At 44.3% G+C, this 26,280-nt stretch overlaps 1 protein-coding gene across 3 annotated transcripts in view; it reads left to right on the top strand.

Moving 5' to 3' along the window:
* LRBA (LPS responsive beige-like anchor protein) overlaps positions 1 to 26,280 on the top strand; it is a 3,444,508-nt gene that overhangs the window by 401,980 nt on the left and 3,016,248 nt on the right. For all 3 annotated transcript variants that reach the window (XM_069631262.1, XM_069631261.1, XM_069631263.1), the window contains exon 10: positions 2,003 to 2,200. In XM_069631262.1, coding sequence (XP_069487363.1) covers positions 2,003 to 2,200 — 198 coding nt within the window. The remainder of the gene's footprint in view (positions 1 to 2,002; positions 2,201 to 26,280) is intronic.

Here is a 26,280-nt window from a genome sequence, read left to right as displayed (position 1 = left end):
CAACGATTCAGAGCTTGAATAATGATTTAGAGGATTGTTATTGATGAATATTATAGATTTAAGCAGGAGGAGTGGTTGTTGCCCTTTTTGGCTAAATTCATTCTTTACACCTCTATCAGTCGAATGGTAACACAGGTCTTGGTTTATTAAGTTCATTTATTTAAATGTTTTTACATTAGTAATGTAATTTTGGTGTGGTTTTTTTTGTTGCTCTTTATAATTTATTGTATTGTTTTTAAGTTTTTATTGTTTGTTTTGTGGTATTTAACCATTCGATTTCTTAACTATTTTTTCTTTTTTTCTCTCACAAACTTTCATATGTTCCTTGATCCTGTCATTTGTAAATTTGTAAACTTGAAGATTTTAAGTATGTAATTTAAAATTGTTTTTGAAAAAGTTGTTTACTCAGCTGAATTAAAAAATATATATATATCAGTTATCTTATGGTTACGCTATAGTTAAAGTATGTATGGTGAAGCAGTGCCGTAGTCTGAATGCTATATAGAACTGAAGGGAGCTGTCATTTTTAAAAATAATAGGTTAAAAATAGGTCCGATTTTGCAACAAGACTGACCCCTGGTTCCCATGGTTACTTGATAGATTATTGTAACATTGTGAGCAGATCAGGTTCATCCACCCGAGAATATTCTGAGAATTCTCCATGTGAAATGTTGGGGGAAAAAATTACGAAGCTCACTATTTTAGATGCCTAAATTAAATAAAGGAGATATAACATTAGGAAACAAGTACAGTAATTGAAAATCCACTTTGAACCTTTATATTTAATTGCTATTCTTGGACATTTTGGAAGAACTGTTAAGATGACAGTTGGGGTCGATACTGCCCTTACAAAGCACCTATGGGGGAAGGAATTTAGTGACATCCGATTCCATTTTTACTTTCTTTACTTGCTCTGGCTTTTTTGATGTTGAGGAAAAGGCTGTTGCGGGGCCGGCGGTGGTCACACGACCGGCCTCATTGGGGCTGGGGGGCCCAGCACCATGCTTGTTTGCTGGGGTCACCCGGTTTTACAGAGGTGGTGGAGGGCAGCAGGGCCCTGAGAGGCTGTGGGGCACAGCCTGGGTGCCGGAGCACCATGGATGCCTGGAGCATCCAGGATGGTGGGTGCCTGGGCTGGACCCAGGGCACCAGGCTGGCCCAGACCAGCAATGACCTGCAGGGCTGTGGTCACACAGCATGAGGCCTGCAGGCCAGGGCTGCAGGACCGTGATCACACTGTGTAGGCCTGCAGGCCCAAAATGGGAGGACGACACAGATGTTCCATGGTTGGAGTCTGCAGCCGTTCTGCTGCACATGCCTGCAGGGGCTCATTTTATTAGCTTCCATCATAAAGGGGCAATACACGTGGGTGGGACACAACCCCTTAAAGGGGCAATACACGTGGGAGAGTCATACATAACAATGGCTATCCTTAAGTAGATTACAGGTTTCACCTTGTAAAGGTTAGCATGACTTTTCCTATTCAAACGCAGTATACGAGGAACAGAATGTCGCCCAGTTTCTACTTCACATGTGATTCAAAATGTTACATGTGGCGGTAGTTGAACTGGCTATTCATTTGCAAGTTGTGTTTTTTAACCATTTTCCTCCTCCTCCTCCTCCTCCTTGCTTGACATGGCTTTAGTGAAATTTCTTTAGATTTGATGTACTGTGATTTCTAAGGCGCTACATCACGAATGCAAAAACGGTCACAGTGGCTTGCTTGCTTATGCATAATTAATTTCGTGGTTGCAATTAGTTTGTTTCTACGTTTATTTCATTGTTTTAGCTTCTCATTTCTTGTTGTGCTTCTTTTATCCCAAGACTACACACATATCCAATCAATTAAGGAGTGGCACGTGCATTTTTATAAAGAGACCATCATAATGCAATTCTCAGTTCAATTCGCTTCCAAAATGGAATGTGTCTTGTGACAGTTGTCTGTTTTTTAATTTTTGAATGTACAGAGTTTCGATTTGCTAATCTAAATCATTTTTTACAGGGCACGTTTAAATTCAAGGCTGAAAGCGACCTCTTTCTTGCTGAACATCATAAGCAGCTGCTGTACGATGGCAAGCTCTCCAGCGCCATTGCATTCACATACAACCCAAGGGCCACAGATGCCCAGCTCTGCCTCGAGTCCTCTCCAAAGGATAATTCTTCTATCTTTGTTCATTCACCACATGCTCTTATGCTTCAGGTACAGTTACCAACTGTAGAATTAATAAGTTGTTGGTACCCCATTTATAAGCATTGGTGAATGACATTCATGTTATTGAAATGTGATGGATACATTATTGTATTGTTTTTCTTGTTAACACGACAGGCACTCGTAGCCTGTACCTGTTCCTCATTTCACTTGTACAGGCATCTGTGACCCAGTGCTCATTGTTCAGGTGGATTTTACTGCAGTATAGGATTCTTTTGGTTCTCAAAAGCAACGACTAGTGGTGTGACTTTGCTAACAAACTTTTAGCTTGGGCTATTAAAGCCACCTGTAAGCCGACACTATTGCATAGAGTACAGATGGTGAGAAATGGCATATACAGAGCTCGAAGGCATTGTTTGGTTATCTGCCCACCCATTGACTGCCCCTAGCCATGCTAATCCCTATGGCATTCTCACCCACCCACTCCATGCCCCTCCCAAAAAGCCTCCCTGTGCGAACTCTTTGAGCTCTTTAATCAAGCCATACCTTAAATATTTGCACTTAAGTGCCTGCCAGTGGTTTTTCAAAGGAGTTAATGACTTCATTGGAGTTGTAAACGTGCTACTGCTGTAATGTTGGGTAGGTCTGGCTTCAGTCACTATTTATAAGCACTATGCCTATCCTTAAGAAAACTCCTGTTAAAACAAGCATTGGCAAAGCCAATCGTTTCGACTTGTGTATAAGTAGTAGGCATTTGCCAGGCACTGCTTTTAGATGCTCACGTACTCGCACAATTTTGCACCTGCTACTCCAATAACCATTTAATATCACTACGGCAGTGCCTGGCAAGTGCTCTTCCCATGAGTTCACTAAAGTCCAAACTGTTGGCATTGCCAATGCTTGTTTATGCTTTCACCCCAGCCCACAAAATTGGTTATATTTTCAGGTGCACCTGAAGTCTTAGGCCCATCGAACTGTAGTCTTCGAGGCTCTTAAGCCCTAGCGGGATATCCAAAAGCTCCTCCTTTTAAGCAAGGGACAAGAAACATCAGGTGTTTCAAGTGAAGATAAAAGATGTCAAAATTAAAAGTACCATTTCAGATTACTTTAAACTCAAGAGTAGAAAGTAGTTGATGTGGGTGGGTGCATCACTTTTCAGATTTATCTGTTCTGCTTTCCACCACTCCAGCTTTCCCATTACGGATATTCCAATTGCGAAGAATGACTTTAGCAAATACAATGTTTTTACTGAATAGTCTAAGGGTGGTGTTTCTTGGCCCACTCTCTTCCCCAACCATATTTTAGCCATATGCGGTCTTGTTCCATCCATTGGACTGGGCTTGGACACCCTTTTAGTCACTGCTTTTTGTGGCAATGGTTAGATTGAGGCATACTCACCTTTAGCTCCTATGTCCTATACCTAAGCAAGTCCGTCAAAGAACCCCATACTGGAAAAAGAGATGCAACACTTTTGTGGGAATATAACCCCCTCCTATTGTTCTTGGAAAATTGTTATGGAAATAATACCCCCAACCTCACCATACATATGGTCGATGATGGCCACCCCTGCCTCCTGGTTCTACTCAACCTCTCAGCTGCTTTCGACACAGTAGACCGCCAGGTGATTAGACACCCTACATCAGCGCATGGGGATCAGCAACCTTGTCCTACGCTGGTTCAAGTCCTACCTCGCCAACTGCAAGCAGTTTGTTCAGATGAACTCTTCTAGATCGCCAATGCTACCAGTCACCTGTTGAGTCTAGCTGGATTCTATTCTCTCTCCAGTGATCTTCAATCTATACATGGAGCCTTCCTAGCCACACACATCTACCAATACGCAGACGACGCACAGATATACCTCAAGATCGACTCCAAGGACATCCATAGGCTCAAAACCTGCCTCTCTGATCTAGTCTTGGATGTCCAGTGCATACTTGAAGCTTACCCCCTCGAAGACCGAATGCCTACTCCTCACCAACAGCACTGAACACCCAGAAACACAGATCTGGCTATCAACCATGAACTCTGAGGGCTTCACCCCCAAGCTCACGTCCTGCGCAAATTCCCTCTTGTTTCACACCAGACACCTCTCCTTCAAGACACAGGTAGCTAAGAAAACGGAGACAGTTTGGTATTGGCTCGCCCTTTTGTGAAAAGTAATTCCCTTCCTCTCTCCAGACAGTTTTAAATTCACTGATCAAGCACTGGTCCTATCCCACGTGGATGGGTGCAATGCACTCTTTGAGGCCTCCTGTCGTCCTCCTTTGTTCCCCAGAAAAGTGTCCTAAACGCGGCTGAATGCCTCATCAATGGTCTATGCAGATACAACCACATCACTCCGGCATTCAACGACCTTCACTGGCTCCCACTGTACACAAGAATCACCAAGTCTGAATCACCTATAAGGCAGTCGCCCGTCAGTCCCCCCAGCTTGCCTGGTGGAGAAACTCCACATCTCTGGTGGACAGCGCACCACCAGAAGCCAGTACACTTGCAGACTTGAAATCCGCTGCTGCAAAAAAGAAAGGACCAGAAAACAAACCTTCTCTGCCTACACCACAAGGCTGTGGAACCTCCTCCCCACCAGCATCAGCTCACCCCATGCTCCAAAATTCAGAAAAGAACTCGAGACCCAACTCTTCAAGGACCCTCCTCCTCAATACCTAGGCCATCACGGCGGCCCTCACGCCACCTGACTCGCTAGACGCCACCCACCCCTCTTCTCCCCGCCACCTAGTACAGCTGTACCCCTCCTCTGTGCCCCTCTGTATCCTACCCTGAGCTGTATATCTGTTCTGCTACATATGAAAAGTGCTCAGGTCTGCATCTGTAATGTTGTACACTTCTATAAAGCACTCCGTTATGTATCTATATTGGTTAATACCTCTGTATAGCGCTCCTTTTGCTTCTTGAAGCTAGGTCCGTGCTCAATAAATACCATAATGCATTGGTCTAGTGCTAAGGCGAGTGTTGTCGGCTCCCGATTACCTGCGGATACTTTGTCTTCAACTGTGTTTGGACTTTGTATATTGCTGCACTGACTTGTAACATCCCTTTTGATCTGTGGAACAATATTCATGCATTCTATTGGTGGCCTGGACTGCTCCCCCCTGTCCAGCAGCAAGTGCTAGGTAAACAGTACCCTGCTCGCATGGGCACGCGTGCGCACTGGTCCAGTGCGAAGGCGAGTGCTCTCGGCTGTCAGCTCGTTGGTGAGGAGTTGGCTTGGGGGTGTCCTGTTAGACAAATTGGTCTCTCTGGGGACAGTATGATGAAAAAGTCACCGATCCAGCACACTGAATCAAAAAGATATAACCTATGGGGAGGTGAAGTTACCAACAATGACATTCTAACCGCCAAATCACCTTATGTAATTGCAATACCGGAATCTGAGGATACCGAGACTCCGATTAATAAGAACAAGCTAAGAGGTAAAATAACATAATTTTACCCGGTGATTGCTGAGGCTACTAATTCAGGTGTGATTGTGACAAATACAAACTTGGGGCAATCTGTAGGTATGGACGATACGCACCTGAGTAAAGATCTAATTTATTTTGATGACATTGATAACTCCTTGCTAAACCTGGTTTATAGTCTGCAACAGAATATGGAGGCAGTGGCTGAATTAACTGAGCTGGATATGGGAACCTCAACGGTAGTTGAGGTGCAAGTTCAACGTGCAAATATGGGGTTTGAGGCAAATGACATCAATTGCATATCAAACTCTCAATTTACTTTTACAGTCCTCTCCTCATAATGCGACCCATGAATCAACCGAGTCAGACTGCGTTATGCTGAGATAGTCCTCTCTGGCATTAATTCAATTTGCCCTCAAGATACTTTTAAAACTGTGGCAAAGGTTTTGGGACCATCCAACTACCCGTGTCGGCTCCACCTCCTGAAATAGACCAACATATCGTGCCACCTGTTTCGAATGAACCTGTGGATACTGTGTTCTGCCCGGCGGCTTAGTTTATGCCAGTTGAGGAAAAAAGGAAGTAAAGTTCAACAACTGGCTTTGCCAGAGTCTGATGAGCCTGATCCTTTTTATTCCAGAAAGCATAGGTGTATGACGAAACGAGCAAGGACTAGGCAAGCTAAACAGGCTAATTCGGAGGAGCCGGCGTCTACACAAAAACAGAAAGGCTCTAAACGTGCTAAGAAGAAATCGGCATGTAATAAAAAGACAGCAGACGAAATCTGGTAACTTGAATGGTTGGCTCAAGCTTAAAAATCGAAAGGAAGAGGAGTAGACCATCCTAGAGACTAGTATCGCTTCACAGGATACTGAAAGTGTACTTGAACCAAATGATCAAATAAGCCCAGAAGTAACATCATTAGCACCTATAAGAAAACCGTATGAGCCACTGCAAGTGAAGGAAAAGTTTGATCATGAGGCCAGTGGTCAGGGTACTGGTCTTGGGACTGATGGTAACATTCTGATCAAACATTTGAATTAGAAAAATAGAAATGCATGGGCCTCTCGCTCAGTTTTCCTAAACTATTTGAGCCAAATTTCACAATAAAGAGTTTTTGTGAATGAGAATTTTGTTTTTTTTCAACCTCTAAAATGTACTAACCCAAACGTATAGCTTTAAAGATCTTCTTTTTAGCTCTGGGTTGGAACTGGATGCTAATAGTGACTTGTAGGACCAGTTTTACCTGTGAAGAAAGCTAGGAATCGCCAATCTGTGTATTCCAACACTAGCTTTAATGTCAATACTGAAAATGTTCAATTTTCTGGTATTCAAAGGACATTGAAGTGGTTGGCTGACTTGTTATCTAAATACCCTAAATATCTCCATAGTAACTTTGAATACATGAGGTTTCTTGCATCTTCCGCACCCCAAGGGCTCGAAAGACATGTTAATCAGGAACCATATTTTTCTAATTCAGGAGCTTTGGCTAATGTCTGAAATTTATATTGATGGGTTTACAATTTATCAGATGAGGGCAAAACGTGGTGAACAGGGAAGACCATATGGGGTTATGATGGTGGGTGTTAAACATGGTCTAAAATCCTATGTGTTAATGGGCACGTTCTGATTGTCAACATTTATGATCCCCTGGGTAAACAATTGAGTGACTTTACAGGAATGTGTTATTACTTGGGCCGATGGAGACGGGGGGATGTGATTATACTGAGTGGGGATTTTAATGCGCATTGTGTACGTGATGCGATTTTGAAAGATTGGAATGGTATTACACCTAAGTATGATGAGTCAAGCTAAGCCTAATCGTGAAGATGAAACATGGAGGAGGGGGCGCTGTTTAGCAGCCATCATGATGGATGCCTAGGGACAGAGTTCCGCTTTCGGCCCGACATAAACCAAGCATGTTAACAGCAATATCAAACTTTACACCCTGCAACCCTGTGTGCTGGTACCCCTGACTGAGGGGAACGATCGACCCCAGAAACAACCGAAACCTGGGGATCAGGCGGTGTGCAGCATCGCCTGGAAGATTTACGGCGGGGAGGAGCCACTGTAGCTCCTACATTGAAGGACTCTGCAAGGCGGATGTATCCCAACTCGAAGCCCGCTTTGCAGGAAGACGCACACATTGCCTCGGTGCGACATCTGGAGGAGCAGCGGGGGGCCCAGCGACTGCGACGCTGCAGGCGGCAACATCCTGTGACTGCGCCTGGTTCAGCAGAGGCAGGAATAACATTACGCCTGTGCTGTGGCAGCAGATGGGAAGACTGAGCGTGGGCCCGCCGAGGCAGCTACATCAGCGTGCCTGGGCCGGGCTGGCATTCAGTGCCCCCCCAACTGGTGTGCGGCCCTGCCACAACCCTATAACACACAGAAGGCCCCCCAACTGACGCCACCCTGGCGCTTATATGGAGTGAGCACTGAACCTGCCTGGGCCTGCCCTGAGCCCCATACCATCCCAGCACACTCACCGCCTTAGCCAGGACCCCACTGCACGTATGGAGTGGTGGGGCAACACCCCAGTAATCCACGTATTGTCTCTATACCGGCATCCCTCTGGCTTGTGCTGTTGTTAGCCTCCTGTAACCGAGAACACAAGGTTCTGAGAGTTGAGCTTGCCAGGGCCCGGCCTGCAATCCCATGACTTCCTAGTCCACTCACTGGCCCAACCAGATAACTTGAGAGCTCGCAGAGCTACAAGAGGGACCAAAACTATCACAGGCATCACCCCTGTGCCCGCGAATATATACCACTGCTGGACCTTGAACCGCCCGAGCTACAACACTGCTTGACTGGGCTACCTATCTTGAGCAGCCCCGTACAGCTGAAGCAATACCAGGGTGCTAAATTGAGCTCAGGCGGATAGTGGTAATTCCCTGCTCTGTGTTCCTGGTGCCCCCCTCCATGTGTGCTCCCCCTATCCATCCGCCATGACCAGAGGCACCGGCAGTGGGGGAAAAACGGGGGCTATGGACATATTTGCTAAAGTTGCTTCCTGCAAAAGCCCGGACACTGTAACAGCTCCCACTCGGATCAGAAACCACCCATTATATGACCACCTCCAGACCTCACCAACGATGGAAGCCATGGCTAAAGGCTTTGCTGCTGTCCATGAAAAAGGGGATTATATTACGGTTAATGTGACATCCATGCGTTCACAGCTGGCAAAGGGGTCTGTACGCATTACTGAAGCAGAGACGGGAATTGGTGCAATGGAAGATCCCGTTCAGGGGCTTCAGAATATAGTAACATTCTGGCGACGGAAATGAAAATAGTAAGAAACAAGTGTGAGGATCTTGAATCGCGTTCCAGGAGTAACAACATTCGTATTGTGGGGGTCCCAGAGGATGCGCTGTCTGGGAGCATGGAACAGGAAATGGAAAACGTTCTCAAGGATCTACTTAACGCATCCATGCTCTCCCCCTTTTTTCCAGTGAAGCGAGCCCACCGGGCCCTTGCCCCAAACCAGGAGACTTTCCTCGCCCCATCATCGCCAAACTCCGGAGTTTTCGGGACAGATGGTCTTCCGCGCCTTGCCAGGGGGAAAAAAGGAGCTATGCCTGGGCTCAGTGCCGGATGAGGCGGTGAAGATTAGAGGCCCAGATACCGATCCCAGACCATAGGCAAGCCAATGAGAACGATTAACTACCAGTCTGAGTGAACTTACAATGGATCTGTTTCAGCTACCTTTTATTTCTCAGATGAGTACATAGCACCTCAATATTAACCTACCACTACCACCTGTATATTCAAATGTGTGATCCTGAAACTGTGTTGTGTTGCGGCCCGAAGTAGTAGCAGTTAGACCCACAGCAGCTGCTTGAACAATTTTGGGTCATGTTTGGTTTTTATGGCCATGTTGGGGTGGGCCGCGGGTAGTGTTTGGGGGCGGAGAAGGGTCTTGCACTGCAGGTTCAGGTCTCTCTGAATGTTCAAGTGCCTGTTGCACATTTTGGGTGAATTGGGGAGGAAAACGAATTGGCAGCAGAGTACAAGGTTGGAAATGTTTTCACCTATAAAGGTGGAACGTGCAATGGTAGGTCTGCAGAGCATCGAGTAACTATGATTATCTTCTGCAATGGGGCTTAAGGTGATGAGCTGGAATGTTAGAGGGTTGTGGGGAACGTCACAAAATCATTTAAGATCATGGCTTATGTCAATAGGCATAGGGTAACTGTCCTTCTCCTACAGGAGACATAAATGCAAAAGAGGGGTGTGCTGGTGCGTTGCACCAACATGGGGGGCAAACAGGTTTTTCACCTCATTCTCAACCCAATCTGGGGATGGGGGGGGTCATGATGCTAATTCATAAATCTGTGAAATTTGTCACAAAGAATTAGTTAGACCCTGGTGGTGGGGGGAGGGGGCGCGCCAAGTCATCCACTGCTTCATCAATGGTATTGAATTGGTGCTGGTTAACACCTATGGCCCCAATATCGACTCTCCAGAATTCTTTGATGATGTAGCGTTAATGCTCACCGGTTACATGGGTTTCCGATCATATTGGGGGTGGGGGGGACATGAATCTGATCCTTGATCAGACCATAGACTGGTCTGGTGTGGCCCCCAGATCTAGGTCACGTGCAGCTCGGCAGCTCCTGGCCCACATGGAATACCTGGCACTGGGTGATAGATGGCACCTATTACACCCACGAGAGTGGCAATACACATTCTATTCATCTGTGCACAATAGTTCCTCACGTATTGACGTGTTTCTGACTTCTAGCTCGTTGATGGGTAGAGTCTGGGACGTCTTAATACTACACTGTGACCACTCCCCAGTAGTATTGACACTAAACACAGACAGATCCCCCGCGTCAGGTGGTGCTTGGCGTTTGCAATCTGAAGCACTCAGAGACATAGTATTCAAGGCAGAGATCCTTTAAGATATGGAGACATACTTCACGTGTAATGTGTCGGGTGCTACCTCCGCCGGTGTACGATGGGAAGCCTTTAAAGTCGACATCTGTGGAATGTTAATCTCTAGAGAAGCCGGGGTTCTAAAAACTATTAGGAGTGACCTTCAGAGCTCTGAAACCAAGCTCAAGTCCCTGGAGCAGGAACACTCCAACCACTCAAATCTGCAAGTGCTGGCGCAGATCAGATCTGATTTGAACTAGATCAACTAGAGGCACACGCCCTCTGAGGTGTGCTACTACTTGCGTCTACAAGCAGCCAGGAAATACGGTGAAGGGGAGAGGCCAGGTAGAACACTAGCCAGACTGGCCAAATCAGAGGGTGGGCATACTCGGGTGGACTGTATTAATGATGCACTGGGGAATCCCCAATGTTCAGACTATGAGATTCTTAAAGTGTTCTCTAATTTCTATTGTTCCCTTTATGCATCTGTTTTGCGTTTGCTTGGCCACATGGGGAGAGCCTTAGACTTACCTTCCCCCCGGTCCCTGGCAAAACAAGTTATTGGACTCAGACAGGCAAGAAATCACACTTGGACCATTAGTTATGGTAAAAAATGTAAATGGCTCGTTATAGGCCCTTTATTCACACCTTATATATGAACACATCAGACACAAAATAAACATATAATCAGTTATACAGAAACATAGAAAAAGGGTTCATCATTGTTATCAATGTAGCAGACACCTTCATCTGGCCAATACGACACTGCTTAGTCCCAGAGCAGGTAGGCAAAGAGATCACTCATAATAACGGGGTCCGGAGCGCAGCGTCCTCTCTTTCAGCGAGACAGCATCACCCGGGGGTCCAGATTCTAACTGCTTTTCACAGACGAAAAACCTCTTCTCTTTATCTCTGAAGCTTATGACTGCCCTTGGCTGAAGATCATATCACAAGTGGAAGGTGGCAAAAAGTGGAAAAACCCAACTTCCGTCTCCTTGCATTCTCCCAGGACCCCTTATCACTGCACCTGCAGAGCGCTCCGACTCCCTGTCTGACACGTCCTTCCGCGGACAATCCCATAACTATTCTCCACAGTAAGTCCACTCAGCAAAAATATTTGTGACCTTGCTTTGCCGGTATGCGTGTTTACTCTGCTAAGCCCACGAAAAACATAGGCTTTCATTACTTTGATGGGAGAGGAGTGTCAAGATGGCTGCGCAATGGCGCCATGCTGTTTTAGCTCGCATTTCGCATAAGCATTACAGTATCCGATCAACAACACGGTGCACAAGCTATGCACTCCCTGCTTGAAGGGATACCCATGTTGCGACTGAATACCCAAGCCAGGGAGAGCCTTGAGGCCCCCCTGTCCATGCAAGAGATCCTCAGTGGTTTCCAGCTTGCCTAGGGGCAAGGCCCCAGGTCTAGATGGACTTGCATCCGAATTTTACCAAGAACATGCATCCCTGCTTGTTCCTTGCCTTCTCGAGGTATGGGTGGAGGCGCTTTGCGACTCTATTCTGCCCACTTCTCTACGTGAGGACACCATAACAATCCTGCTCAAACCCGACAAACCTAGCAATGAATGTGGTTCCTATAGGCCCCTTTCCCTCATGAATGTCGACACCAAAACTTACGCCAAAGCTCTTGCAAATAGACTTCTCCCATTGATGGCCCACATTGTCCACAGTGACCAGGGGGCGGGGGGGATTTGTCCCGGGCAGATCAACCTCATAGAACATTAGATCCTATTCGATGTGATGGCACGAATAGATACGGCGACTGAAGCAGTGGCCGTGACACTCGATGCCCAGAAAGCAGTTGACATGGTCTTGTGGGAGTACCTATGGGTGGTGCTTGAAACGATGGGAAAGGCCCAGAAATGCTTCGCTATATTAAGCTGTTATACACATGTCCTAAAGCCAGAGTTTTGGTGATCTCCTACAAATCTGAACTCCTGGGGCTTGCCAGGGGCACCCGGCATGGTTGCCCACTCTCCCCGATCCTTTTCATCCTGGTCATTGAACCAATGGTGGATATGAACCACGCCCGTCATGGACATTGGGGATCTGCCTTTGCAGATCTCCGTAAATAGTTTCACTTTACGCAGACAATGTCTTATTGTACATATGGGATCCCCAGACCAATCCCGACCCAATACTCCAAGACATAATTCAGCTGGGGTGTTTTTCCGGGTTCATGATAAACTATTCTAAATCAGAGATGTTCCCACTAACTAGCAGCACTAAGCAACCGTGGGGCGGTTATCCCCTCTGTTGGTCCCCTTGTGGGATTACATACCTAGAAGTGAGGGTCTCTGGTGCAAGATCCTCCCTCTTGAAAGACAACTATGGGACGATGGAGGGCTGTGTGACGGGCAGGCTGACCAGATGGCGAGCACTCCCACTTACGATGGCAGGTAAATTGTCCCTAGTAAAGATGGTGTTAGTACTCAAACTCTACTATATATATTTGCCAACATCCTGATTCGGCCTGGTAGGCCCTTCTCCAAATTCCATGGGCTCTGTGTGCAATTCTTATGGCATGTGGGCGGTCCGGAAAAAGTGGGTAGGTATGACTCCCCCATATAAGGGGGCTTTGTGTCCCCAGACCTCGAGTTATACTGGATAGCCGCACAGGCCCCATATGCTTCCTAATGGTATGAGGAAAACCTACAACCACCTCATGTCAAGCTCGAGCACCTGGCAGCGGGTGGATCAGACCTCGGGACGCTTGTGATGGACTTCAAATATAAAGACGATTGCCTGTTTGACTGTGTCCTTCACTGTGCTAGCCTGGTGTCGCATCTTCTTGGCAAATGCTGAAATACATCTGTACTATAAATGGCTTCCGCTGTGGAGGTTCCCTGGTGTAGGCCCCACCTGGGACAGCGCACTGGCGGTACAATGGGAGCGTGCCGACAATAGGGTCGTGGCTGATCTAGTCTCGGATGGTAAATTCACCCCCCCCCCCCACTAACATGGGGGCGGGAACATACTGCTCAGGAATGGAACTTATGCAATATTACAGGTTACGTGCGGCTGTGCAGTCGCAGTGGCCATGCTACCCAGCGGAGCCCCCTGAGACATACATTGGCAAATACTAGTGGCAGTCTTGACCCTGGGACACGCAATAGTTGGTCAGACAACTTGGGGATTGATTTGTCCGAGGCCCAGTGGAAACGCACGTGTGTACACACTAAACGGGTCTGCTTGAATTTTAGATTCAGATGTATACTATATAAATTGTTGAACAGACTGTTTTACACCCCTAGAAAAGTCAGCAGGATTTCTCAGGGTATGGCACACTGTTGTCCTAGATGTTGCTTTAGCCCTGCCGATCAAATGCATGTGCTTTGGTCCTGTGCCCAACTGGGAACATTCTTGCGACACTATTAGAGACTCTTTCAGATGTTTTGGATGTTCCCCTTGAGTGCTCTCCCTTGGGAGTATTATTTGGGACAATCTCCCGAAAAAGAGACTTCACTCATTTGTAAATATAGGTTGTATGATTGCCAAGAGATGTATACTGTTGAAATGGAAACGCGTCACCCCACCCAATACCAAAGCCTGGATGGCAGCACTAAGCTGGGCACAGAACTGTGAGGAGATGTACTTGGACTCATTACCCCCCACATCTCGTCCCATTAATGCCTGGTCAGAGTTCCGTACCTATCTGGCCAACCTTCCTTCCAATAAATAATTGAATCAATGTCCCAAAGTAAACCTATTAATGATACTACTCCAACGAGCAATGTAACGTATGTACCTCAGAAACCTCACGATTTGATCATGTCGTAATGCATTGTTTGTCTTTCTACCTGACTCGAATGATCACTGTAACCTATTGTACTCTGCATTGTTGGCCAAATAAAAGTTTTTTTTAAAAACATGGAAGGCGGTTCATGGGTACGTGGGACTTAAAAAATGTTAAATGGTCGAGTGGAAGGTCATCATCTGGTGACTTCACTTTTTTGATTATTTGTTAGTTTGCCTGTCCTCCTTAAGATATGATTGTCTGTGGAGTGGAATAACTGGAGTGATCATGCAATGCTGAAATTGTCCTTCAATTGTGGCCCGATAGTGAATAGAAAGGCGATTGGTGCAATCCAAATAAACCACTCGGGCTATCGTATTAGTTGGTAGCAGCAAAATATTTTATGTGCGTAAGAAGTGACAAATAATTACTAACTTGTCTGGTTCTTGATACTTCTCTAATCGCTTTGCCGAAATGAGTCAACCTTCAAACTTTTGTACAGAGAAGAAATAAGTCTGTTACAATAAGGCAATGTGTAATAGAAAGCAAAACCTCGGACAGGAATTTACAAAGACTGAAAAATGGCTCCCTAGCAACTAAGGATAAAATGTTGCTGATGAAAGTAGCTAAAAACATATCAGAACTGGGTTCACTGATGGCGGACATCTCAACGCAGTGCCCATTGGCAAAAAATGCTTTAGCTCCTGGCAAGTGGTAATTCCAGATCTATCTGGTCAATGATGGGCGAAGCGAAAGGTAGCGGGGGAAAGAAGGTGATTCATCCTATAAATGAGACAATCTGGGTCCAACACCTGAGTTCTAGGGATAATACTGAAAGCCAGTCAGCCATGGGTTTCTTGTATGCTGCGATAATGGGTCCTCGTCTTGAATTTGAAGTTGATATAAAGCTTAAAATTGGTAAAATGAAATCTTCTAGGGCACTGGGCCCAATGGGTCTAGCAAGTGCTGTCCTTAAACAAGACCCTGACTTCTGGGTGGGCGGCCCTTTTAAAGATACCTATATCCTGGCAATCTTCTATCATGATTCAATTTTTGTAGAAAGGGTCCCTTTATGTCCCCGAGAACTACCGTTTAGTATCGATGGTCTGGGTAAATTGTTCTCGCCATATTTACTATCTGAACTGCAAAAATGGGTGGATGACTCGGGCCTCGTAGATGGGTTTTCAGGAGGTTTTCGACAGTTCATAATCTCAGAATAATGGATTATTTGACAGCAAAAAAACGTTCCAGAAAGGTTTGTCTGGTCTTTATGCCCTTTTTGTAGACTTTACATCTGTATTGGACTTGGTGGACAGGGAAAAGCTATGGGAGAAGATGGCTCAGCTAGGATGTCCACCTAGAATATTCTACTTTGTGAAACTGCTCCATCCTAATACGACAGCCTGGATAAAATTGGATGCAGACTGATCTACAACAGGGCTGGCGTAAAGCAAGGGTGTGTTCATGCTCCCCTGCTATTTAATATAGATCTAGCTGATCTTCCTAGTATCCTGGTTCAGTTAGCTTCTTGTCTCCCTAAAACAGGTACAGTATATTGCCAAGCATTATCTTGTGCAGGTGATTTTGTTGTAATGGATCACACTTTCACTGGATGAAAGAGGGCTGCAGAAGCTTTATGGGCCTATGCGGAATTGAATTCCCTGATCATTAATGGAACTAAAACGAAGATATGACTATTTACAGCCAAAAAACTACAACAACCCGTTTTGCAGATCAAGGATGTGATAATTGTTGAGCTGGAAACTAGAAGGGGATACGAAAGTTGTAAAAACGCACATATCAGAAAGGCAACCCAATTGACGTCAATGATTTATCGGTGAGAGCAAGTGGGTTCACATTCGAAGGTGTGAGACACCTCTATGTACATTGCTTTGTTCCGGAAATTATTCATGGTATGGCAAGTGTCTTTGTTCGATTTTGAATGGTTGTAATATATTGAGAGAAGCTTCTGGAGAAAGATGTTTGGATTGCCCACATGTGTCCCCATGACCATCATTTGACTGGATCTTAGGCTGCTTTTGTTAAAAGCGATGGTCTTGGAATAAACGGGTTGTCTTGTATTTGCAGTCAAAGACCTGTGCTGAATCTCATTTCTTGTCGAACATGGCTTTAGACACAGCTAAAGGTAAAGGTAGCTCGAATTATGAAGCGAATATAGGTGAACTATTTGCTTCAGTAGGTTGGGCTCCCGATTGCAATTAACTTTGCATGAGTTGAAAAGTGAAGTTTAAAAGAAAATTGAGCTATGGGATTGGGGCGGAAAATTACTCCCATCTCTCTTTGCTGAGTAGTTACGGCTTTGTGTCAAAAAGACTCTTTATCTTTAAGAAGCCGCAGGGATATTCAATTCCCTGGCAAAAAGCACTTCCGCCGTTTTATTCTTCTATTACGCCTGAATCACCTCCCAGTATTTGGGACGGGCAGGTCTCTGCAGATTTTGAAAACAGAGAGTATGTTAGATGTGTAAAGGTGCTGAAGCTCTTGAGACACAAAAACATCTACTGACTGAATGTTTGACAATGGGTAATACATACATAAAATATCTGGGTGACCGACACAAACCTAATTCAGATTTTCTGGAAATGTTCCAAAGTACAAGCTTTCTGGTCCCGTGTTGAACATGCCTGCAGGGCGGCTGGTATAACTAGCCCGCTGGTATGCCTGCTTGGGGCATACTCTAGGAGGAGGGAAATCAGACATCACCAGGTTCATGGACCTAGCCTGCATAATATAAACTGTGGCATCTTGAACTTGGTGCGAAGCTGAGACAAAGCATGGGCTGGGTCGCTACAAGGCCTGGACGAATCCCAAGCAGGAACCTATGAATCTTGAAAAGTACCGGTCTTTACTATGTTCCACCCCTCCGATGACAAACTCCCATGAACCTGCACTAAATGTTATACTACCCTTAACTAGCAAGGTTGTGAACTACCTTTGCCCATTCCTGCATTATTGACTCCGACCCCCTGATTGCCCATCCATGCGTGCCCGTGCCACACCCCTGTTCCTGCAATGGCGATCTCCTCATTACACCCTGTATAAGAGCCCAGTTGGTAAGCCCTTAAAGTAACTTTGTTTCTTGTTTTTTTTTTTTTTTTTAAACTTGTATTATTCCTTGGCACTCTACGCACTAACTGGTTGCTCAACTATCTCTGCTTCATATTTTTAGTGCTCCTATCATCTGCTGTTGTGACCTAATGATGCTTTGTTATATTATACCAAATGCTAATAAACAAATTTAAAAATAAATAAAATATCAGGGTGATCATGTACATTGCCTTGATACGATTAAATCTGTTGCTTTTTGGCGACAATGGTGTTCTACACACAGTAGTAATTTGCAGTTAGAGCTGGACAGAGAATGGCATGTAGTTATGGGTAAACTGCAGGGGTTTGAGAGAAAAGTGAATGCCTAAATATAGTATACTCTGGTCATTATGAGTTCGGCAAGGCGCATGAAGGGTCTTCATGAGCCACAGGAAAGGTTCATTTATTTTAAGGCATGTATAGGAATTATTGGTCATGCTGATCAAATGGGTTTGTTTTAATGATTTGATTTTAAGCGTTATGTTTGATTATTGTATGAAGTATAGATTGAATGTTGTATTTAAATTTGTGTATTGTGTAATATGAATTTAATGATATATAGATTTTATATTGTAAATGTGTAAAGTGTTATACTAAATCACATGAAATAATTAAACCGCATTAAATAATATAATAATAATAAAAATAACAGGACAAACACCTGGGTAGAATTAGACACAAAATCCCCAACCTAACCTTCCCAAATCCTTTACCATCTTTAAACCAACTTCACTTGCTAGCACTTCCATTTGCTATTGTACCATTTACTGACTCCAATACTGAGATGAAGAAGAATACCTGGGAGGCAAGTACTGACACGAAGAGGATGCACGGATGCAGGAAGAACACTTCTGTGGACTCTGAGGAGCGTTCTATCCTTCTGTAAAGAAACATACCTGTACAGACATTACAAGCCAAAGAGGGACTTGACACAATGTCAAGCCACAATGCCAAGCCGTCCCTGGAGCAACAGCATTCGTGGAAGCGGTTTGTGCAGGAGATTCAAAGGACAGCAGACGGGGATGCCATGAGAGGAGATGTGTCTCTAGCAGGTTTGAAACAAGACCCTGCAAGAAGCTGGCGAGGCAGTAACTCCACCTCCAGGAGGAGATGGACCGCATGGCCCATAACGAGTGCTGATACTGCAAGAAGCCAAAGAACTGTTACAACAAATAAGGCACTTCAACCCAGGAAAGAAGGGAGTCAATCTCCTGGGTTCGGCCACAACAGTACTACTTTAGTTATAGTTTCTAGTTTGAGGGACAGAAGCAAGGTTTTCATGACAGTTGACAGACATCCTGATGGTCACCTTAGACCTTTTAGTTGAGGCAGGGAAATACCCCTCCTACCCCTCCTACCCCTCCTAGAGATAGGGATCGATAGGTTTTACTTACTTTTTTCACTGAATAAAAGTCTTTGCCCACAAATGTCACCTTTGTCTTCCGCACCCCCACAAATGACTGATAAACGTATTAAACAGTGATTTATCAAGAGAGCACAGAAACTCTAGAACCTTACTTCTGAATTTCTCATAATGGAGTCCCTTTCCCACCAGTTGTAAAGCCCAAATGGTTGAGAGGATTCTCAACTACTGCAGTTTTTTAAATGGCTAGCAATAAAATGTCCACTAATACGCTTAAAAAGCCACCATTTCCACTGAACAGCAACCTTGAACTCCAAGTAAGGTTAATGACAGCTTAAACGTATGAGATTTAGAGGTAACCAAGATAATTCACTGGCTAAAAGGTTGTTCATAATGCTTCCTTGAACCCAGTGCTTCAGATAGGATTTTGAAGTGAAGGATTTTACACCTTATTTTTCAAAGTACTGAGTAAAAATGTAAGTTCCATTCCCAATGTAAGTATTTTATAAGATGGGACATTTTTTTTAAACTGTAAAATACATTTTTTCACCTAGTTATGAATGCAATCTAAAAGATAAATTGTTACTACTTCAAATCAGGCTGTAATAATTGTACGGTTAGTTCCTGTGGTTCTATGTGTATGTCCAAACATATCCATTTAGCTGTGTGGGTGAAAGCATAGGGAGGTGCTCCTATGAGTTAATTGCATTTTTTTGTTGGGAGTGTTTTTACCCCCCAGATTTCCATTTTTCTGAGTATTTGTCTATTTTTAGGCAGTAAAAATGGCCAATAATAGGTAGGGCTGCTTGTACCTGTGGGAAGGCCTAGAAGTCGGGTTCACTGAGTACAGTGTATGGGAATCTCTGGTTGTGCACGCCTCACCACAGTTACTACCCATATTAACATATAATTAATATGTTGTCTGGAAGCTATCAAAAATGAACATAGAAACCACTTGAGGTGCCCTCCCCTTTCATCCATGCTGTAATGAGAATAATAAACAATTCTTGTTACAATCACCACAATAAGCATATACAAGCTGTAGTATAGATCTAGGGCACAGATCAGTAGCCATGTGTAAAAGGCCCACGCATAGACAATGAAATCCTATTAAACATCACAGGGAAGGTGCATATAACCGAGATTAGGATTTGAGATATGAATCAACGCAAGAACTAGGTTTAACTTCCTCCCATTGAGGGGGGCGTCACAGGAAATTGGACAATAAACCATTTGAATTAAGGTAACTGTTTATCATGCAATACCATACTTGAATATTTAATGCAATTCTTTTGTTTGTCCGGTTTATTGTAGCATTAGGAGATTAACCAAAGTTCAGTTACTCATCTATGTAGCCCCTCTCTATGCTCCCTCTTCATGGCTGAGTCACCTTTGGTAGCTTGGACTTTACTTTCATACTTGAAACCTGAACTGACATTATGTAACATGCAATTAAAATCTATTTTATAGGTATTTTATCCAACTTCTTTCATTTGTGTAATTGGTAGTGTTTCGTGGTCAAAGTTGGTGGGTCAAATTGTATACCTATATGTGATGATCTATATTTTTGATGATTTATATATTTATGATAATTTATATTTGTGATGAGTGTTACATTTCATTGTATGTGATGCCCAAGTGTATGTATAGAGGTAAGAGATTGGGAGCAGTGGGAATGGCACAGGTGCTCTAGCAGTTAGAAACCGTAGAAAGTGCATATAGAGGTGTCCTAATGAAAGACATAAATTACCATCCTCAAAGAATCTGCCAATGCTGAAGCATGAATACGGAAAACCGGTTGGAAGCAACGAGGAAGGCTCACATGCCTTAGCATAGATGGAGGATACCTACTTAGAAGGCACTAGGAAGGTGCATGTATCTGAACATAAACTGTAGACTGAGATTAGTTTTCAGGATGTCATGAGTGAGACAAAAACACATGACTTTGTGGGGAACCATATAACAGTGGCCACTATGATTACTATGGAGGATCTGGAGGAGGACGCAAACTCTTTAAGGATATTGTTACTTCAGGTTTTATTAAATGATGGATGCAAAGGCCTCCCTATAGTTATGGGGATTCCCTACCTAAAGAAATAACTGAGGTACTCGTTGGTAGTCTTTCTCGATGTCCAGCAGAATAATTTCACCATCCGACCCTATCACTAATTCAACAAAAGAAAAGGACAGGAGAACGACTCGCTTCTTCTGCTTGGTGCTTCCTCACTTACCTTCTTAATAGATATTATTTCCAGGTTCTTTGGTCACTCTTTTTTTCAGTTCATACAATTCTTTTCTCAAACTGACCCACTTGTTTCTTTCTTTGGCCGTAAGTGTTCTTGATTCAGGTTGATTGATTCTCAAGGCTATTCAAGCCTTCCACTTCATATTCTCGCTTTCTTACTTACCATTCGTCTCCTTTTGCTACAACATGGATTCTCTTTGCTTGGCAAGGTAGAGATCTATTCCTTTTATGATGCAGACCTTCAAATGCCTCTATATCACTCCCTCTTTTATTCGTATCCTTCAGGAATTTTGGTGTTATGCTTTTCTCACTTGTTTTCTTCTTTTCCAGGATATGTGATCTTACATATCCTTACATTCGTACAGTTAAGGGTTATCAAGGAATTCACATTTCCCTTCGTCTCCCCTTCAGGGAATTGTATTGTTTTCTCTCTGACGCTTAAAGTTCTATTCCAACAAACTTCCTCTCATGGCTTTCTCTATATCACTGAGGATCTTCCTAGGCCTCCCTGGTTTCCAGTTATCTTCCTCTTTATCAGGGGCGGTATAAGCGCTGTTGTACGGACCTGCTGCCCATCATGATTCTCCTATAGTCACGCCACTACCACCTCTCAAGCCCCCCCCTGAGCTTGCAACTTCTCAGGCTCTCAGCTTTGTAAGCCCCACTCAGCATGTTCCTTGTCAGCTTGACGGCTATGCTCTCTTCTCAGCATTTTCCTTACTGCCTCCCAGCAAGTTTCTATCTTGCGGACTCTGTCCTCTCGTCATCGCATAAGCAGGGGACCTCCCCCGCTTAACTTCTTCTCTTGCTTCTCGTCCATCGTCTTGCTTTGTGTGGTGAGTCTTCATATTTCAATCCACTCGTCTCAGTGGATTGGATACTTCAACATAAAGAAACAGTTTCTTTTCCTTCTAAATAAGAGCATTTGTTAGCTTCTTCCTTGTCGCATTTTTGATAGATGTTCTGGTTTGACAGTCCCATAGATGCCATCATTTTTTCTGGTGTAGGGAGTTAACGTGAGTCCTTGTCCCCAAAGGTGGGTGTCTCTCCCGGTGAGGTCCCACTTGCCTCGACCCCTAGGAGTTGGAGCATGCTCACCTCCCTAGCCTCACAGGGGGTGGGAGGGGATTCCTCCCTTGGGGAGAAGGGGTGCATACCCTTGATTCGTCACATAACAGATAAGTGGTGATTTTTACAGGTCAGGCACGAAGAGATTAAATGAGTTGCCTAGGATCACACACCGTGGTAAAGGGTAAACAATTGGATTGGTCTCCTGTAGGAATTTTGCCAATATTATGTGAATGGTTGGCTTCCACAGACAAAAGGATCATTTGTTTTGTAGGCCTGACTTGGAAAGTACATGACAAACCAACATGACCATATTTTTCATTTAAAAAATAGTCACATATGTTATACAAAAGGAGTCCTTAAAGATCTCATCTGGTTTTCAATACTGTGTTTTAAATATTTAAATACACACAACAAAATAAACTGGTTCACCTGCTTAGTTGTATTGGCATACTTGCAGATTATTATTCATGATGTGAAGAACATTTGAAATTGTAGAAAAAAAGTAAACCATTTTTGTCGAATATGCAGAACTCAAGTAAGCTTGCCAGACACCTCTTAGATTTGATCGGCTCTTCGGTCTAGTGACCCCTTCCACTCAAATAGTATAAATAAAAAGATATGTCAATGGGCTAAAATATGCCACAGGAACCTGGGAAGTCAAACCTTTTCACTGAAGACAGCACAGTACTATACCTTGAAGTAAGCTAATATGTCAATCACAATATCATCCAGTGGCAAAGCCGAGATATGAGCCTTTGCACTTGGCTGCACCCCCTTGAACTTGGCTAACTAATCAACTCCCAACTAACAAATGATGCTTAGTTTTTACAACCCAAATTTAGAGGGGCTGAGGTGTAGACTCGCTGATGCTATGTTCGTGTTAAGCACTTGCACGTTCTGCTGCAGGGATGTTTTGTAGCGCAGTTGTTACTATCATCAAAGTTTCTATGCTGAAGCTTATTAATGTCAGAGAGAACAAAGGTGAAATCTTCCTTCTTTGGATTTGAAACTTAAATGCTAGCAGGTATTTCCAATGGTATGTAGTGCAGCATTTAAGTCTATAAACAGACATAAGATGTAGCACGCTCGGGATGTTCTACATAGGTCTGCCCTAAAAGATGTATTAAGTTCCCAGTAGCAAGCTTTTTGGGGAGGAAAGGAAAGTGGGGTTATTACCAAAAAACCCTAAGCACCTTCTAACTTCGGGTGATCAGTTTTTTTATTACTTCTGCGTCCCATCTGAATAATTTGCGCTTCCGCCTTATTTGACTGACTGAATCGCCAATCCTCAACGGAAACAAACCAGTAAAAGGTACAGATTATATGCTAAGAGTTGTTCTCTGCGCCCAAGTGGAGTGGGAGACCAGGATGCAAATCAATATTTTTAAGGATCAATTGACGTTACCAGCCTTGTGGGTTCTATCCATAACAAGCAACAACTGTGATGAAGGGCAACACAAAGATGAAGACCTAGGAAAGTTTAAAGGATTAGGAAGGAGATGGGCTGTGGACTGACCTTTTAAAGGTTAAGTCTAAATGTCCAACTTTTAAAATGTTTTCCAGAGTACAGCATATGGCCCTCAAAAGTCAGTGTTAGATTTCATGAGTTGGAATGGTTCCTGAAATTAAGACTTTGCTGAATATTCTATTGCTTTTTTGCAGTGAAAGGAAGATCCTGTAAATTTGATATTTTCCCTTAAGCAGTTCAGAGAGTATTGTGTTGAGATTTTAGGTAATTTGTTGATTTGCATTTTCCCCTTTTAAATCTGTCTCCTATACATCATGCCTGATTACATGTACAACACTGTACTTAATGTGGTGGATTGGCATTGTCAGAAGCTCAGAGTCCGTAATGAAATTCTCTTGCTGCTGTCAATCCCTATGTGAAGGGGCCAGCAGAGCCCACAGATCTTTAGGAATGCATAGTTATGAAGCGTAGAAGGTCCTGGGGAACATGGTGGAGGACATTGAGAACCTGAACAGGAGGAAACTGAGGAGGCAAGCGTTACTTGCGGAGAATGCAATGCTGTTGCACTGTGCCAAGGATGCTTTCGTACAATCCTCTGGTGAGGATATTTCAGCCACTAACTAGTGCGGGGGTTAGAGGCTGGCTAAAGCACCCAATCAAAAAAAGGGAGAACCAAGCCAATCTTAAAGGGAACTAGCAATGCAAAGCAGCAAGGCTTAACTCTCATGAAGCGGTAGTGGGAAGAGTCCTTGAATCACCCATACTTCTATGTATGCCATCAAGGTAGAAGTTTGTCCTCCCCTTTACTGTACTGAGATGAAAAGGAATGGTCATACCATCCTAGGAAAATGTACTGAGACAAAGAGAATATGTGCGGAGTGCGGAAGAGCACCCTGTGGAACCACAATGAGCAGACCAGCCTATTCAATCTATCTGAACCTGGCTGTAGAATAAAAAGGAAAGGGCGACTTCCGACGAGCAGTCCTCCCTGGAGGAGCCACGAGGAAAGGCGCTCTGTCTGCCGTGCACAGCGAGAAATCTGGGACACCCAGGAAGAAGCAGAGAGGTCCTGAGACACACAGGAAGGGACAACAGGCTGGCAGATGCAGGCAACAGTCGGTGCTGAGGCTTTGGAAGTGCAACGGCTTCCCAAAGAACGGTTGGTGCTGCACAGCCACCGCAGACCAAACAAAGCCTTACCAAACACCACGAGTCCTGTGACTGACCAGGAAAGCTGGGAGAAGGCGGATGCCTTCACGAGTCGAGGATGCAGGTATGCGAAGGGGCAGGGAGACGGTGAGATCCCGAGATGGTGGTGGTGAGTGGAAAAGGGAAAGAAATACCCTGAACTTAGGGTCTGGGAACGTGACAAGCTGAGATAGTGGTGGCAAGTAGAAAAGGGGGAGAGATACCTTGAACCTAGGGTCTGGGACCCTGAGGGTAAGAAGAAGCGGTGACAAGCAAAGGAGCGGGCAAAATACCCAGAGTTGAAGGTCTGGGACCCTGAAAGTAACATTGAAGAAACATACACATCTGTGGTCATATATTGGTAGTGTTTAGCAGGAGAGCAAACCAAGCCTATCAAGAAAGCGATGGGCCAAAGACAGGTGAGTCTGGGACTTGCACCCATAGGAGAAATACATAATTTGCTCATCTTCATAGTCACAGTACCTGGGTTGGCTGTGCAATAGGTATTACTTGGCAGGAGAGTACACCAAGTCTGCCTAGAATGGATCTGGCACATTCTATTGATTTACCTCTTGATAACACCGCACAAGTTTTGAAATGTTCTACTCCTAGACCCAAGGATGTTGTTACCAGGTGCAATGAGCGTGAGGTGAATAGGGCTACGGTTAAATCTATTGTGCCTGGCCTGGATGTTGACTTGACTCCCACTTTAAACAACTGCAATGACCGTGACTTGCACGGAGTAGAAAGGGATGAAAAATCATTATCTGTACCCGATTCGGCTAGCCCTTACTCTTTCCCTGTCATTATTAAAATTCTGGACCTATTAGACAAGGGGCACGATTTCACTCACCTTTAAATCCAGGAATTGAAACTAGCATCAAACGATATTCTAATGAAGTTAAATCGACTGGAAGGATTTATTGTGACAAGGGATGTTAGTTGTTATCCTAAAGGATCCCAGTCTCTGGGCAATAACCACGTAGACCACAGGTTTGAAACACACCTTCTTCATAAGTGTACTCGGTACTGTGAAACATCTATACCTGAGGGAGTTTTGGAAGGGAAGTTGGGCTCTCACTTTTCCCCAAAGGATTTAAATCCATTTGTTCTGGGTCCTAAGTTCGAAGGCTTGTTTGCGGATGTTCGTTCCATTAAAAATTATATTAATGACATCAAACGGAACATCGTAGCCCTTAATGCCCCTAGGACGTCCCCGCCACCTCCTCAAAGGGACTTAACACCCGAGAGTCCCTCTGCTCTTACAACAATAATAGAGCAGATGGAAAACGAGGTGGTGTCTGGAGAATCCTTAAAAGAGGAGACCTGTTTTTATCAAGACTCTAAAAAAAAAAAAAACTTCATTTGAGAGCAGTGAAAAGAGCAGAGAAACACAGGAAGGATAGTATCAACTTGAACAACGGCAATAGTAACACAAACATTAATTAAAAAAGAAGTAAATCGGCATGTGAAACCAAAACTTACAACCAGGGTTGGGTTGGATTGGCCCCTTGGCCTTTCGGCCCGTGGCCAGGCAGAAATCATCCCTGGCGAGTGGGGGGCCGGTTTCTGGACATGTCTGGGCTGGTTAGGAGAAGAAAAAAAAAATTCAAAAAATATATATATTTTTTTCAA

Source organism: Ambystoma mexicanum, chromosome 6q (assembly GCF_040938575.1).
Source record: "Ambystoma mexicanum isolate Mex_15411 chromosome 6q, UKY_AmexF1_1, whole genome shotgun sequence".
Taxonomy (NCBI): domain Eukaryota; kingdom Metazoa; phylum Chordata; class Amphibia; order Caudata; family Ambystomatidae; genus Ambystoma; species Ambystoma mexicanum.
The sequence above is the reverse complement of the archived record's forward strand: the minus strand, read 5'-3'. Positions and strand labels throughout refer to the sequence as shown.